This window comes from Calypte anna, chromosome 6, assembly GCF_003957555.1.
Source record: "Calypte anna isolate BGI_N300 chromosome 6, bCalAnn1_v1.p, whole genome shotgun sequence".
Taxonomy (NCBI): domain Eukaryota; kingdom Metazoa; phylum Chordata; class Aves; order Apodiformes; family Trochilidae; genus Calypte; species Calypte anna.
The window spans coordinates 20,387,447-20,405,494 of NC_044252.1; the positions used below are offsets into that span (position 1 = coordinate 20,387,447).

The 18,048-nt window shown below is 34.4% G+C and overlaps 1 protein-coding gene across 1 annotated transcript in view; it reads right to left on the reverse strand.

Annotated features, from left to right (window-relative positions):
- The window catches only part of LOC103535886 (adhesion G protein-coupled receptor A3), a 250,606-nt gene that overhangs the window by 15,758 nt on the left and 216,800 nt on the right, over positions 1–18,048 (reverse strand). Inside the window, exon 17 of the mRNA XM_030453634.1 lies at positions 13,803–13,948. Within this exon, the coding sequence (XP_030309494.1) occupies positions 13,803–13,948 (146 nt within the window). The remainder of the gene's footprint in view (positions 1–13,802; positions 13,949–18,048) is intronic.

Here is an 18,048-nt window from a genome sequence, read left to right on the forward strand (position 1 = left end):
ATTTGCAATAAAAATCTGTTTTGTATGAAACTACTATTATGTCAGAAAGTTGTGCATCCATTACTTATATGTGTTCCCACTGACTTTGGTCAAGTTCCATATTAGTAAAATGCAGATTTGCATGACTTTTTTCTACAAAATTGCACCATTCTTTTGCAGAAACTAATCGCCTTCTAAAGAATCTTAGCAAAGTTTCATCATTAGTTTGCAAAAATATAAAAGCTCACTTTTCCACATTTTTTTTCATAGAGAAAATCTATCCATTTCTGCAGTTTCCAATTTATTATCTCGGCAGATATCCAAGTCACCAAGAACTTAAAATCTTACCAAGTAGGGGTTATTAAATGTAACAAGCAGCAGTGAAACATTAAAGCATTATGGAGATAACTTTCCCACATGATTCTAGACTTTTGACTTTCCCCTTCATAATCCACAGAGTATTACTCAATTTGCTAATCTAGAGGTAGCAAAGAAATGTTCCTTTTTAATTCCTTTTATTCATATTAAAATAATGATCATGGATTACCCTACTAGTAAATCATAAGGCAAATAGTAGTCAATTAATGACTCCACAAACCCATGGAAACTTAGATTTATTGGTAAAAGTTCAGGCTGACATTTTATCCTGAATTCACACTATTAAAAAATAAGAAAAAAGGTACAATTGCAGCATTTCTTGACAGTCAACCCCAATTCTTAGCTTTTTATGTTGAGGACTTTTGCTGTTGTCAGTTTTACTAAGTAGAGCTATGGGAAATATTTATGTGAAGATGGCATGAACATTTGCTTTTTCCTGTTGTTTAAAAACTGACATACACAGAAGTCTATTTTTGGTGATCCCTATCCCAGCTTTTAACCAGAAGCAAAAACAAAGCTTTTCCATCATATATAAAAAGGTCAAAGGGTAAGTTTCTGAAAAATCACAGGATTTCTTGGAGCACTCAGCCAGAAATGGTCATGAAACTTTGAAAGAAAAGGGCAAGCAGAGAAAGGGGAGAGTTAACATTTATAAATAAGTAACAGTAGAGAAATACTTATTGAAAGCTAAAAAAATAAAGTAATTTACAGAATGCTTACAGAATGTATTAGTAATGTGAAAAAACGAGATCTGAAAAGGAATGAACAGCAGCCATGGTCACCTTCACAAAACTATGAGTGCAACCCATTGCTCAGCTTTTCCGGTCATAAGGTTTCCTAGGTTTGCTAGGTAAGATGATTGTTAGCAGATCTGGCAATGTCAGAATTTCAGAAAGCAGTAATGAGTTCTCTCCAGTTGGAAAACACTCTCTTAAACACATGAAGAGGGAGTATAGCTAATTGGTTGCTTCTTCACTATCACTAATGGGAGGCTAGGTGGTAATACCAGTGGTAACAATTTGCCTATGATTCCTGCTCCTTATATTTTTTGATCCATGACTGTGAGTTTTACTGACATCAGTAATCTCAGAAATTCCAAAGTGGTATGATAAGTATTTCTTGGAAATGAACTCTGCCTGCATAGGTTTCTTTCTGAAGATGCCTGTAGATTCATCTAATAAGAAGGAGCAGCAAGACTCCATTACTGAGCACTCATGACTCATAGTTAGTAAATACCACAAATTCATAATCAAATTATAAAACAAATTATTGCAAAAATGATAGCTTGGGAGCTAAAACAATAATAACATCTGAAGAAAGGAATAATTATATCTGAGGAAATTGTTTTCTGCTCAGAGATTTATAGGTATACCGTTTTTTATATCCGTGATGACTTATGCACTGATGTGACTACTTTTAATAAGCATAGCAACAAGTCAAGGCATGTTGGAAGAGCAAACTACTTCTTACATTTCATATATTTACCATAAAATAATATAGAACATTTCAATGTAAACCTCAAAAATCTTCAATTTCATGGCATTGCTGAAAAACACAGAAGCAAACACATTATCTTCAATAATCATAGTTCTCTGACCTCCTAATCAATAGACAAAAACAATAACCAAGTATCTCTCATAATCAGTAGATAAATGTATCTTTTGGTCTCAGGTTTTCATTCACAGAAAACTTAAGACAATGTTAAGATAAAATGTTAAAATACTGAATGATTCCCTGAGTACCAAGTGTAAACCAATGATAATGGCATCACTCCTTTCTCAGTCGACAAAGGCAGAAAGTTTATCCTGGACATTTATTATCCTTAAGTACATTAAATATTGTATATTTAACTTCTTTTAATCTGTGTAATAAAACTCCAGGGAATGTATTTAATTTTATATCTAATAGCAATAAGCAATAATTTCCATCTATGAACCAAAATCTCTCCGTTGTTATATATGTGTAACTCCCAGTGAAAAACCATTATGGATGTGGACATTTCTGAGGAGAAGATGGCCTAATTTTTTATGTTTAATATCGTAACCTGGTACCTGAATAAGAATAACTGGAGGATCAGCAGCCAGTTTCTACAAGACATAGCATTTGCAAACATGAAGGCATATTTGGAATATCTGGCACATTAGTTTCAAAGTCTAGTCTGTCAGAATTTGCTTGCAAAATAAAACACAAGATTTCTTTACAAGATGAAAAAGGCTATAGAAATCAGTAGTAAATAAAGGTTTCAAAAAATTAGAATATTGTTAGGAAAAATGTTTGTTTTAAATGTAACAGAATTTTAGGGCATTAATGAACATCAAGAAGTCATCTAGTCCACTCAAGGGCTCTGAGGCAAGGTCACATGAAAGATCTATCATGACTGTCTTAGGTTTAGCTAATCTATGCTAAAAAACTTCTTATGACAGAGTTTCCACAGCCTCCTAGGTAATTTATAGTTTGTAATTTGTAAAAAAATCCTCTTTAACTGTAAACTATTCTCATAATTTAAAATCTTTTTCTAATACCGAACTGTTTATTCCTTATTGTGACTTAAGCTTATTTATTGTCAGGTCTTAAATAATTTCAGGGAATTTTATTAATACATTTTAAGCCTCTCATCAGTGTTGTTTTTAACACTCATGACTAGCAGTGAGAGTGGACAGCTTTCTAGTGACTTGAGTTCATGTATTCCTTCTTTATTCATGTTTATAACTGTCATTGAAAATACGGAGTTAGAAGCTTGCTTTTTTAAAGTTTGGGATAAGGGTTTCAAACAAAATCACACAACTGCACAAAGTCATTCTCTAAACAGAATATGAAATATTATGATTTTTCTGATGGTACTCACAAACATTATCTTTTCCTTTCCTGCCTTTCAACTGTGGAACCTCTCAAGACATATGTCTCGCCAACAAGGGGTTGATTTACTATCCCGTTAAGAAAGATTAAGAATAGAATTTGAACAGAAATTACTGAATGTAGATAAGAATAGATATGAGCTTTTAAAATATTTAATTTTTTTTTACTTAACTTGACTTCACAGTATTTTCCCATTTTAATTTCCTTTACCAATATTTTCACCATCTCAGATGTCCTCATCAGGAGATGACTTCTCCTTTCCTGTGTTAGTTTCACTGATCTCTTTGAGACTTTCCATGGATCTGTCAAGACCTGTATTTTGGCCTGTACTTTGTTCCAAGATTCATTATTTGCCTCATTTTCACACTGAGTACCTATTTTATACTGAGTAAACATTTCATCTCCTGATGTGCCTCATGAGCTCCTGTACTCCCCAGTTTCTGTACTTTTAATCAGTATACTGAGTTTCTCTCACTTACAATGTGCGTATTGCATAAGCAATAGTTCAACTGTCTCTGTAAAGCACACTATATTTTCATAGCACCTTATAAAAATGCAAGGCAAGCATTGAAAAATACAACCTGAAAAAACAGTCAGGAAATTTAGAATGCAAATTCTGAATACCTTGACAGTGATTTTTGCACAGAAAACTATCAAGTTCAAGGTGTTCAGCAGAAACATCAGAGAAAATTCTACCTATGTATGAAATCTGTTCTACAGATAAGACCTGCCTTCCCTCTGCTGTCCTTTCTGAGCCATCTTAAGGAACTAGGTAGGCTATTTTGAAGTAGTTGATCCAGAAAATGTTACTCTGTTACCCAACAAGTCAATGGCTGACTTCTAATCTAACATATGAGGGTTCTATCTAGTCTGGAGGTGATTCTTAGTATGTTCCTTATTCTTTACTCAGAATACTAAAATTATAAAATTTAAATAGGAGAACTTTCATTTCTCAGTCTGCAGTAACTTAGCCACTGCAATTTACTTTTTCTGTTTATATTAGAAGTGATGATAAATGCAAAGGGCAAAACCCTGAGCAGGGTTTGAACACTGAGCTGTCTTTCAGTTACAAACCTTGCTCCTGAAGAGCGTTTCACTATTTACAGCTTTAGCAGTTGAAAGAGAACTAAAACTGCTCCAAATCGTGCTCAAAGTTCTAAAGTAGTATTACAGCATTTTGAAAATCCAATTTAAAATACTCATAATCCATCAAGATGTTATTCCTCATTTGATTTAAACATTTAAACATTCCTACTTTAAAATTTTAATTGTGATTTTCTCCTTAATTTCTTCTCGTTAGGAGTCTTTAACGAAGACTAAGTTGAAAAGACAATCACCATCTGCATTTCCAGTAATGATCTTCAGCTGTTTAGGAGGTACAAAGTTAAGGAGATCAGCAGAGGAATAAGTGTATTTTTCTGTTGTCTCCCATCTCAGAACCAGGATAATTGATGCAATGTAAAATTTCCTTCCAGGAATTTTAAGCATGCCTTCCAAATGGGCATAAATCAGAGATTATTATATACGTTTGGAAGGACATATGCATGGAACGAATCAGGTCTGAAGCTGATTTTACATTAGTTACAATTCAATATACTGCAGCATTTTAAATTGAATATGTACATCTATGTATTTCACCACTTGTTTGTCCAAGAAATATATTGTAGTTTCCTTGAACTTTCCATTAAGAAAAGTATTCTGAAATGTAAGAAACATGCATTTAAAACTATCATTGCTAAAAACATTCATATATGTATTTAAGGGGTATCTTTGGGATTTATTGCTATCTTATTTTAAGATAACCCAGATACTTTTTATAGTTATGATCTGCTCTTCAAATCTAATAATACCTTTAAGTGAAAATTACTTCGTGGAACAGTAGCAATGTATTGGTTAATGCAATAACTTGATAAGAACTTATGCCATGCTATAATTTATGTGCATCGTGGTTGTACTATGCTGCAGTTAGAGACTATTGAATTATTCTATATTAGTTGGTTGCCTGAAGTATTCTAGTTTCTCTGATATGGCAGTTTATGATCACAAGGTACTTCACAATTCCTCATGTCTTGATTTCCTGCAGCATTGCTGTTTTAATTACAGTTAAGCTGGATGCACACAAACACACACTTAAAAGAGAGGCGTATCTTAACAAGCTCTAGGGTCCATCTTTCTCACATAATAATCTTTATAAGAAAGAATTTTTACGTAATGAGAGTCTGGCTTTGTTTAAATAAAAAATTATTTTATTTTTTTTAAATAATAAATAAGTACAGTCATCCACACTTACAAATCAGATAGTGTTTTCTGTGGTGAATATTGTTACTTGAGATGAGAATGTTTAGTTTTTGTCCATACTATGGCAATACACATTTGAAATTATCTTACTCATTTCTCTTCACAGCATTTTGCATAATCAAGTTTAATCTATATGACACCAGAGAATCATCTAAGAAAATATTTAGCTCTGTCAAATCTGATAAGGTTACATACAAAGTCCCCATTGGAGTTCGAATATTTTATCTTCAAGGATTTTTAGAACTTGCAACATTTCCAGTCAGCGTTTTACATTTTGCCTGGAGCAACATATCAAAGCATGGAGCATTTTATCAGGCTTACCCTACCTTCTAGCTTATCCTCTACAATTATGTATATGACTAGCTCAAGTTCTAGAAAGTGTTAAGGCAAGAAATAGTGTGACTAGAATTCTGATTTTCCAGGAAACACCTACATGTGAATTAATGATAAAAACAGATAAAAATTCAATCTAATGCATTTCTGCAGATCAGCTATAAATAGCTTTTCAAATCCAAAAAAATCATATGAATCATTTTAAGTCTTCCTGAGGCTTACAACTTTGCAAGTTGGCAAATGCCAGAAATTGATAACAACATGACTTCTAAGTCCCAAGACCATAGTTACTTCATTAAATGGTCAGGTATCACTCAGATGATGTAATTTTCTTTTTTGGCTATGTTTGTCAATAGCTTTACAACTGAGAAGAGTTCAACTGGATCTTGTTATGTAACTTCCTACGTTGTTTAATATTGTGTAATATGCTGACATACTTTTTTTGCAATAACTGTAAACCATTTCTTTTCATCTATGATAAGTGGCTCACACACTATTCTTTAAACAAAGAAGATAAAACTTCACATTCAACCTTGACATCTCTCAAAGGTTTGGCATTATTCGATTTCTGTTCTATGAAGTGCTGACATAATCTGTTTTTTTCCTAAACCTAATCTAATTAAGTTATGGCAGTAAAAATATGCTTTTTCTACTTTGATTGTAACATAGTCTTAAAATAAAATAAATTCAGAGGAACCCCTGTTCCAGGCATCCTTCACGTAAAGCATACGATGATTTATTCAGATTGCGTTTGAAGAATAATTTTGTCTACTGGAGAACAATCTTTGGAAATACTTCCAGTCTGAGGCTTGAATCATAAACTCGATTAAGTGAAACTAAAAGTAAAGCAGGTGGCTTGGTTACCATTTTGCTCTGCGTAACACAATAATTCTGTCACCCACCTTGAAGATGGAGAAGCAAAGTTCTAATTACTTCTCTGGTTGGGTTCAAAGTAGGCAGGAAAATATCTCCACTCTATGACACCATACACTGGCAATCCAATGCCATTTGCAAGGAGTATTTACATAGCCTACACAAAGTCCAACAGCTTTCTCAGCGTACCAACGACAGCATACATTGCTACTGTGAATCTCATTAATATTTTAAATTTTTGTTTTTACTGGAAATGTTCTTGTGTGGAACAATTAATTCAAAGCTGAATTAAACATTTTCTTTGACCTGAGATAATTTTTCCTCATATGATAGAAATGCATGTAGCTCCAGGCTGAAACTAAGAAGAATTCATGAAAATGGCTCTCTTGTTACCATTTTATACACTTTTCCACTTCAGAACTTGGAGTTACATTGCTAGCTAGCAATAAAATGGCTCTGGCTGTAAGCCATGACTCCATCTAACAATATATAATCCTTTTAAGAGTAACTGTATTTAAGAGTGACTTTGTTCCTCAGGTGGTATAAAGCTGAGAACTTGCCTAGACTGGTGCACTGCTAAAACACCGTATGGTCTGACTAGTAAGAGCAGCATTTTTGGTGATATTGTTATCGTTGAATGTCAGAGTTACTCAAATTGTCTTCAGAATACAACATTATTCAAAAGATTAGCTATATAATGAAATCATACTAGAATTTTGAAATGTCTTGTATCCTTAGATTATTTTCATATCCAATATAATAATATATTTACTTATTTTCATGTTGAACATATACCATATTTTTGGATATGTAGATCTGTGGATATGAATTTATGGATTTGAGGATAAAATTAAAACAATAGCTGGAAAGAAAACATGGCTTCTTTTTACTTTCAATTTTTATCAAATGCAAAATCTAAAAAATAGTATTTCAGCAATATGGTCTTTCTCCTTCCTGACAAATATGATACATATTGAAACAAGAAACTTGAGAATAGTGATTTGCAGACAATATGCATGAAGGCAGATAGTACACATGTTCTTTTTAGGAACTTACGGTATTGAGGCCTTATACAGACTTGTGAAAACATTTAAAAAATGTCAGTTTTTCAATAATGAATCAAACTAATTACAGCCCAATTTGAAAATGATCTAAAAATATACATTGGAAGAAACAAACTTCTTGTTAAAACTAGTTTTATCTTCCATTAACTAACATAAGAAGCTTTGATGATAATTTCAGAGACATTAGTTAAACTTCCTGATAACTGACTTTGTCCACATCAAAATATTCTCTCCTCTAAGCAAAGGTTGCAATCAGGTATTGAAATTACAGCCAACTCCCTGGAGCATAGTATAACAGTTTTGCAGTGAGACTGTTGGTGTATTGTTCTTCCAACTGGTGAAATCCTTACTAGCAGGGAGATATACCTTTTACTCACTTTCCAGTGACAGAATGGTGTCTATACTAAGAGTAAAGACTGAACCACTGACATCTCAGGGCTTCTGAGAATTCTGCCCTCTGGTACAATTTCCCATTTCTTTCAACATACACAAACAACAGAGAATTGCTAAGGAAAAGGCAGATAATCACTTGGAATAATCAAGCCCAACTTTAAACCTCACAGAGGAGATTTAGTATGCTCACTGTGGGAAGGAAAAATAGATGAAGATTAGAGAAAATAACATCTAAGGGCGTCCCAAAAGAAGAAAATAATGGACCATTATTGATGCTTTTCATGTGACCTCCTTCTCTCTCCCTCTTTCTCAATCATTATTTGAGATATTAATTCATGAGAGTCAGTGCTAATGAAAAATGCACTAGAACTTAACTGCATTTCAGAGCTGCTGCTGTCAAGGGTAGAAGTTACGTCTGTCAGCATACAAACTAAGTTGCTTCATGGGATTCACACTCAAGGCACTGAAAAGAAAACGGCCAAGAAAATGACATGATAAATTTGGCAAACTTGATGTTTAAAACAGACTTTGATATCTTAGTCAAGCCATGCTATCCCATGGCGGGGAGGTTGGAGTAGACAATCCCTAAGGTCCCTTCCAACCTAAGACATTCTATGATTACACTGCTGAAATAAGTGCTGAAATAAATTATAGGCAACTTGTTGTAACTGATAAGGGAATTTTTCTAGATCCTGAGGTAACAAAGATAATTTTCTGAAGACCCTTTCACTGTCAGGAATATTATAAAACATTACTTCCTTTTAGTTTAGAGTTTTTCTCTGGTATAGAACATAATAATTGTTTAAAAACTAAATATAAGTCTTCAGTCTCTATTACTGGGGTGTATTACTTGCATTATAGTGCAAAAATATGTGCGAGTTGCCAATGACACTTTGAATATTGTATGCAACTCTAATTAAGGAAATAGACTGCTTAACTGGCAACTTATTCAGTAATAATTCCGACATCATCAGTTCTTGATGGAAGTCACAACACTTCCAGCCAGCCTCTCCTGGCACCTGCAGTTGGGCAACTGCAGCAGTACATAGAAGTAGATCCCTTTGTGCCCATGAGCTGTTTTCCAGCCTGTAAGAATTCAAACCAAGTATCTAAATTTTCATTCTGAAACAAGCCAGGTTAACACTATGAGCAAAGCACTAAGCAGTTGAAACGACCCCTGTGGTATTATGCAAGTCAGTAAAATCTCAGAGGCAAGAGGGTCATTGCAGGATTTGTCTACACGAACTGAAGGAGAAGGTTTTCCTGAATGTGGATGTTTCCCATGATTTCTTCTTTTTTTTTTTTTTTTTTTCCAGAGGAAGAATTTAACCTAATTCATTCAGTATCACAGAGATACTTAGCTACTGTTCAGCTGGATACTACTGATTAATTTTTGAGTAGCTGAGAGAAATAATGAACCATGAGACTGTGAAGAGCTGCTGCCACATTCACAGGAGAGGGGGAGGATGAAAGTGGAACACTCTGGCATCCTGCACATGCATGTGATCAAGGTGTCACTGCTACACCATACACATAGCCCACAAGGAAGATCCCTGTTGCTGGTATTTCCAGAGACATCATCAGTCAGTACTCTGTATAGATGGTGTGCATGTGTGCAAGTTAGAGAACAGTTTCTAAAAAACATTTAAGACATTTCAAAACATATGAGATATGCAAACAGCTTTTTTATTCATATTGACTGTAGGTGCTCCGAGTGTACAGATGAAAACTGATTTAATTTGCCTAAATTATGATCTTCCAAAATTCTCTATGTTAATTTTTAATAGCCATAGTACTAAGCCTAGGACTTTGTATAGAAAGGGAAGGACACACAATCCATTCCTGAACTGGTAGAAACAACATTGTCCTAAGGCACTGCATGAGGTACTTCACCTAGAAGCCCCATGACATGAGCAAGAACCTTTTATATGTAAGTTACTTAAACATAATAAATGAGACGAAGTTCAGAAGAGACAGTGACATCAGCTGTTACCATTTTGCAGTTGATTCTGCAACCTTCTTTATGCACATTAAATGTTTTTTCATGACAGATATGGTAGTGGACACTGCAAAGTGAAGTTTGCCATATTAGTTACCTTGCAAGATGCTCATTGAACAGAAGAGAACAGAGGAAACATATCTGTACCTAACCCTGAGATAAAAGATAATTTAATTATCTGTCACCTTAATACCAATCTGGCTCAGCTGGCAGCTTATTTATTTTTTTGTTTTAAAAGTTAATAGTGCAATTGTGGTCAGTATTTAATTTATCATATTAAACATGATAGCAACTATCTCTTTTCTGAGGTGAGAAAAAGAATTTTTCTCTCTCTTAGGAAAGGAATAATTTTAATAGAACACATTTCAGAAGTATTTTCTGCTTGGTCCATACTCCTGTACACTGTATGTACACACGACATCACATGAAAAATTAATGCATGTATCAGGTATAAAAACTAGCATTAACTGTGCCTCTGTTTGGGCTGATGAGAAGTTTTAAAAATTGCAAGTAATAGCTGAATCTTGCCTGCCCCTTTATCTTTGCTGGCAAAACCTGACTTCAGATGAGTCAGAAGCCAAAACTCTGCCAGGTTTAACAAATGTTCACAGAGAATGAATAGATAGAATTATTTATTTCTATTAAGAATATCAGAGAGTGTATTTCACAGGCAGTAATTTCATTATCTGTTGAAGTGCTAGGTTTCAGCATTTCAATACACAATATTCAATGGTGCATTAATTTGATCCACCTCATTAGCATCTAGGCACATTCAGTGAAAAAGACCAGAACTGTTACAGTTGGTTTCAGTCATCAAAGTGATAGGCCCCAAGAGCTTTAACTCTGTGACGAACAGATAATATATCTAATGTATAATATCTAATAAAATATATAGTGAGTATCATATATAACATGTATTGTGTAATAGATGATTAATGTATAAAAAGATGCAACAATCAAAATCATTTTGCCATGAAGAAAAAATTTCAATAAAATTACACTGCAGAAAGACTTCATGTTTGATCACTTTGTCTAGAAACAGAGAAAACTAGTAGAGAACCACAGTTTTACATAATATATCTTGCCACAGCTCAAGGAAATCTAGGAGGAAAAGATAAAGTGTACCTCATTTTTCTTACTTCTGCCAATGAAAATGCAAATAGCATGCAGAGAAATGAGTAACTGTTACAAGCAAATGCCTTTTTCTATTAACAGGTTAGGTCTCCTTTTAGTTATTTCGTATTTTCACTATTTCAGCTAGCTTTTAGAATGGATCAAGTTCTCTGAAAAAGTGTGGTGAAAGAATTTTTATCATTTTTGGTAACTTTCTTGTCAGAGATTTATGTATTTATTTTTGGCTATATGTCTCATATAGCAAGTGCAAACACAAGGAATACAAAACCACTTATAAGTGAACTGGTAACCCAGCCTATCATATACACCAGTTACCAGAAAAGGTAGTAGAAGAATAGCAAAAGGTACAATTCTTGCCAAATGCATTCATATATTCAACAGAACCTGAACACAAGTCAAAGAAGGTCTAGCAGAGATGACTGATAAACTACCTCTTCTTTGAACGTGTCTTTAAGTCTGTATTCCATGCTTGCTAGCACTGATAGTACTGACACATAAAAAGGCTTACTTCAATCTCCATGTGAACAAACCAGGTATCTACTAGTGTTGAATGGAGATAAAAATTAACATGCCTTCACTTAAACCTAAACAGACTGAGATGTTCTCTCTTATATACTTGAGGCACAATATACATAAAGGCTGGCATAAGCTTATAGATAGAAGAACACTGTCTAGTTAAAAGATTTCTTACAGATGACCACACTGAAATATAAGTATCTTGAAGAGATTTGTGGAAATATTATTATACAGAATAATTCTGATTTTGATTTTATTAAAACCAGGAAAGTTAAAATGCCCACAAAAACTATCATTATCGTTCTAAAAGAACAATTACCAAGCATATGTTTGGCATTTTTTTGCTTAAAGTGATTTTTATTTTTCCATATACTGTGCCCATTTTCTACATGAAATGAAATTCTTATTTCATTCATTTCATTCTTATTTCTTATTACTTTGAATTTAGTACTAACCACTGTGAAATAATATTAGACATTTCAATGCCTGTATCTCTAGGACATATAGCTCCCTCAGTGAGAAAAATAACTTAGAGTAATTTCACTTATCTAATAAACAATTATACTCATGCTCAGTTACAGCTAAAAGGAGGTTTATAATTTCTGTTACTAAATCTAAAATATCTGTTTATTTACATGGTCTGAGAATGTCAACATCCCTGGTGCAACAGACTCTAGAGTAATGTCTTCTGTAACCTGCCTATTGTCTTCCAACTCAAACAAGATTTAACTTTGAAGAAACTACACTATGTGGGATCTATATAACCTGTACCAATTTTCTACTTTAATAGCCACACTGTAGCACCTTTAAAATTGGCAATGGCCCACTTGGCTATGAGCTACTAACTGAAAGAGTGAAATTCTCAACTGTGAAATATGGTATAGTAAATAATGTATTAGCAAAGTCAGGCACACTCAGTGAATGTCTTCTTTATAAAAAACAAAGCTGATGTTCAACATGGGTCTTCATTATACAAATTTTATTCAATCAATTTCATTTCTAGAAAGAAAATGTCTTAAAAAGAAAAAACTAATCATTTTAATAAAGATTTCACTCAGCAGAGCCCGAAAGTAAAACAAAATTCATTTTCACATAGACTTCTAAGAAGCTATGACAACCTCACACAGCTATCTATAAATGCTACTTAATTAACATTTTTTGTTCAAAATTGAGTAAGCTAAGTCTGTTTAAAAGAAAGTCTTTAGTCTAAACTGAACATTCTGTGTAAAGAGAAGCACTTCCATAGGACAATCCATCCTCCCTGACAAAAACATACAAGACAGATAGTAACTGTTCTTTGAAGGTTCCTCTTTGTCTCAGTCTTCCTCCAAAATCTATACAGGGACACTAGATAACATCAACTAATACGTAATTTATTTACAGTTAAAGAAAAAAAAAAATCCATTCCGTGACATTGGTCAGAAACCCCCGTTTGTTCACTACATTACACCTCCCATCCTGTCAGAGACACTTCAGTTACTCTGCTCCCTCTAGCAAGCTGATAGAGTCTAGACTTTCAGTCGCTCCTGTAATACTATTAGATTTCTGATGTGCAATTAGGAAAGTTGCTATCAAGTTACTAGACAATCAATACAAACATGGCCAAGATTTACAGAAAGATAGATAAGGGTAGAGAGAGAGTCATTATAGCATAGCTTCTGGTGATTAAATAACGCATAAATCCATATGAAAGCCAGTTTTTTTTCCTCCATAAGAGATCGACAGAACACATGAGTTGTACTTGTTCAGATAAAGGTATCTGAACCTATCCTGCACCAGTTCTGTGTATTTTCTTTTCATTAATTGAGTTATCTATTCGCATACAATAAATATCCAGATTTTAATATAACTGAATCACTTATGTGTATATTTACAGTCTGTAAAAAGTAGAGAACACAGAAATAACAGTGAGAGCTTGTTTAAAATTTATGTTTTTGGAATACATACTAAAAATAATTAATAGAGCTAACATTCTATACCTGAGTAGTGGTTGCTTTGGATAAGAAGGTTGGTCACTGTTTTGGCATGGCTGAGGTTTTTTTGTGACTTGCTTATAAATATTCCTTGCAGTTACCCCAATCCATAACATGGTAGAGAGTGTAGAATAATGTAGTACTATGCCAACCTAAAAAACAAATAGACAGTTAAACAGGGCAGTAAATGGATCAGTAAAAAAAGAGTTTTAGAAAAATCATACTGCGTAAGTACTCAAGCAAACAAATTTTTTAATATGACTTTCTATGTGTATCAATTTTTTTGTTGTTGTTTTTCTCTCTGGCAGATGAAATTGGTTATTTTATCTAACATAGAAAATATCTGTGATAACAGATTGTATATTATGAAGACAAGACTGAAAAGACATTTATTTTCTAAGAACCTGATTAAGTACAACTTTTTACACCTAGATTCAAAGTGATATAAAGTCTAGTTTGTGTTGCAAGCTTTGTTAGCTTATGATCACAATGCAGTTTAATGAGAGGTCAGCATTGCTGCTTGCTACTGTGCAACTATTTCCTATAATTTTTCAGGAATATCCTGCTGTGCCCTCTCAGCTGCATACAGCCAAGGTTGACATCCTGTAATGTGATCAGTGCTATTTGCCTGAAACAGATTCTTTTCACACATATTTTAAGGAACTTATAAACCTAGCCATATAACTTATAAAATAAATGACAGACCTTGGCATTCTTCCTTAAGAAAGACAAATTCTATAAATTCGTCAAATTTGTTATTAAAATTTTGTCCCCCCAAAAATGGTGTGTTTATCATTTAAAGTGAAAAAAAGTACGAACACCTCTAAAATATTAACAGCTTTGTTATGCTAGTAATTGCCATTCATTACTATGGAAATGGTAATTAGAATTTTATCCAATCCCCAATGCTTTATTACATCAGCTAAGTCTCCATCTGATTATATCAAATGAGGTTACCTTTGAAGCAATAACCTGACATTTTGCAGTGACAAGTCAAATATTGCCATAATTGGAAAGCACATAAATATTTAAGGAATACAACGAATTGGTGATTAAAGCTAACACAAATCTATTATAATGATTTATTTGAGCCAGTGGTGATTTTTGCTCAACTTAAAACAAAATAATTGGTGGGTAAAAAAACCCCACTAATTTTGTTTACATTTAGTAATATAGCAAAACACTTCAGGATAGCAGCAAATATCAACAGAAAAAAAACTTTTGTAATTTTCTCTGGGACATGTCTGACACATTAGACAAGAGAGTGTGAAGCCTTTGTAGCTGTTGTCGCTTGAGGTAAAAGAGGCAGAAATAAGAGAATGAAACGATTTTGTAGCATCAACTAGCTGACATTGCCAGTTCAATGGCTGGTGTGGTCAGGACTTAGTTCACATGCACCTTACAGCATTTCTGTATGGATGCAGTGAATATTTGACTTGATCTCAGAGGTCCCTTCCAACCCAGCTGATTCTATGATTCTGTGATAATATGACTGTGAGTTGGAGAGTGGGGTGGAGAAGCAAGGCAGGACAGATAAGAGGGAGAGGAGAAAGAGGGAGAGAAAGGAGGCAGGAATAACAGCGAAAAATTTGTTTTGTTCACAACCTTTCTCTTTTAAGCACAGCACTGCTACTATATATTCTGTAAGTATTCTACACAGCTATGTCAAGAATCCATAAGAATATGATCAGCAGTTATAAATTCCATGTGAGAAGGTACCTACATATGAAAATTGGACAGCAATATGGCCATATTTATAGAAACGATCAGCCACTTAAGGGTTATGAACCAAGGATTATGATTGACTATATTAAAGTGAGGACCTTTATTTCTAAGGCTTTCCACTGAGAGGCCAAATGGAACTGAAAAAAATGGAAGGACATACGCATTGAAGACAGCATTGCACCTAAAGTTATTGGGCAGCTGCAATTATATGATGAAAAATTTGTTTCCTTGGACTCAATTTTTCCATGTCCTGGGTTCTTAGAACTCCTATCTTTGGGAATAAGTGCCAGCCTACTAAATAGAGGATTACACTTTTCTACAGTAAAAAGATGTCTGTATGGCCTCTTTCAATAAATTTCAGCATCACAGAGGTAACAAGTTCCACAACACGCACCTAACCACGTTTATGCAAAGCATTTTGGCACAAAAACCTCTCTTGATCAGCTTTAACTTGTACACAAATTTCTTTCCCCCTAGTTTTTAATTTCTGCTTTTTTTCAATTGTAATAATTCAATTTAAACTATTAAACCTGCACTAAAAGTGCTGAAAGTGATGACTGAAAGTGATTCTTTTCATTGGGATTCAGGAATTTCTCTGCAGTATATAACAGCAGTGGCTGTGAATATTTAATTAACTTAAAACATTTAGCTTTAGAACAACCCAGTGCTCCCTTCACATGTAAAAAATCTAGAGCAGGAAGTTGAGACCCATAAATCAGGTACATGAGACCAGGAAGGACAACCATCAGCACAGCATCCATGTCTGACTCCATATCATGCAAGGTCTTTAGCTGTCGTAGGTTCAGCTGCCTTTAGCGGTCATAGCTGTTGTTCCAGTCCCTTAAAGATTTGCTTGTATGTCTGACTAGCTTTGTTCCTGTCTCAGCAAAGCTGAACAATGAAGCACCTTTCTTACCAAAGACCACAAAGAGCTCTGAAACAGGATACATCACTTGAGACACCCTATCTAGCAAACGTGATCACAGTACACTAATTTTACACGTATTCTTTCAAAAAAACCCCAAAACAAACCAACCCCCCCCAAAACAAACAAACCCCCAAAAAACTCCATACCATAACTAGATCAGAAAGAACTGCCTTTTTCCTCCTCTTTCTATAATACTTTTGTGTCTTGAGGTCCTACTTGAGATGTGTCTAACCCTAAGATCTGCTTAGTTTAACAGGATTCTAATTCAAACTTCAAAGGGTAGTCCAGGCTACTGGCTAGTATGGAATGGTCTTCACCTTTCCTGCTGAAGCACTGCCCTAGTGCCCTAGTGCCCTAGAAAGGAATTCTTAAGCAGTTTCACATGTGACACTCATCAAGTACAAGGAAGATCTGAGCATTGCTGAAGTTTACACTGAAGCTTTTCTCTGATAACCCATATAGGAGAAGGACTGAAGTGATCATGAGATCAGTGACTGGCAGCTAGGATAAAAAATTATGATTCTGTCTCACTCCCTAACTTTTCTATCTTCTGAATCTTATGCCCTTAAGACTATTCTTCATGCTTCAACAGGTTAGGCTGATGATTTCACCCCTACCAGGCATAGCCTCATGGCTATCATGCTTTCCTGGAAAGTAGAGGCCATGAGATTGAGAGTACAGACACAATGCCCCCCACATATGGGGAGTGATCCAGCTATGGTTGTGTCTTCTGCCCCATTACTTACATGAAAAGAATAAGCATTCTTCTGCCCTTTATAGCAAAGTAATCTAAGACCCTAAGTCTAGGAGATAGAAGGGAATGACTACATGATCCACTGGCTGGATCAAGCGCCTTTCAGGCTAGTGTATTGGCTCTAATTAATTTATACCTCAACCTTTGCCTTGCATGAAAGATTTTGCCATAAGTTCAACACTCTGGACTCTCCATCAACAGGCAGCATTCAGTGACATTCAGAATCAGAGTTTTTTTTGTTTTTTTTTTGCATTACTACTCTGCCTTCAAGGGGATATGAAGGTTCTTACAGCTAAAAATGGGTCCATTTCCATAACATTAATTTCTGCTGCTTAATATTAGCCTGGGACACCTCATTTAGAGGGAGAAGGTGATCCTACTTAAGTTATTTTTAGAACCACCTTCCTTGTTTAATTATGAATGATAAAAACTAGCTGCCTATTATTTCACTTGGATAAGGATGTTGCAGTGACACCTGTGTGAAAGTTTTGGCGATAATTACAATAAGAAAGGTGGAAGTTCACTGGATTTCACACCATATTTCAGTGATTAGGACAGGAAATGCTTGCACTTCAGATCTTCCTCTTTGCACTCAGAAAACAAAAACTGCAAAGTACACTGCTGCAGTATGTTTTGAATTCTAGCAGATGGAATGATAACTGTGATATAGCAGCACTGATAGTGACCATACGCTCATAGAGTATAACTAATATTTTAATTCGGTAAGATTTTCAGAAATATATTTTTAAACCCTAATATAATTTTTTTTCAGAATTAGAAAAAAAAAATTAAAAAGGAGGAGACAAAACCTATACTTGAGGAACACAGAGAGCCAAAACCAGCTA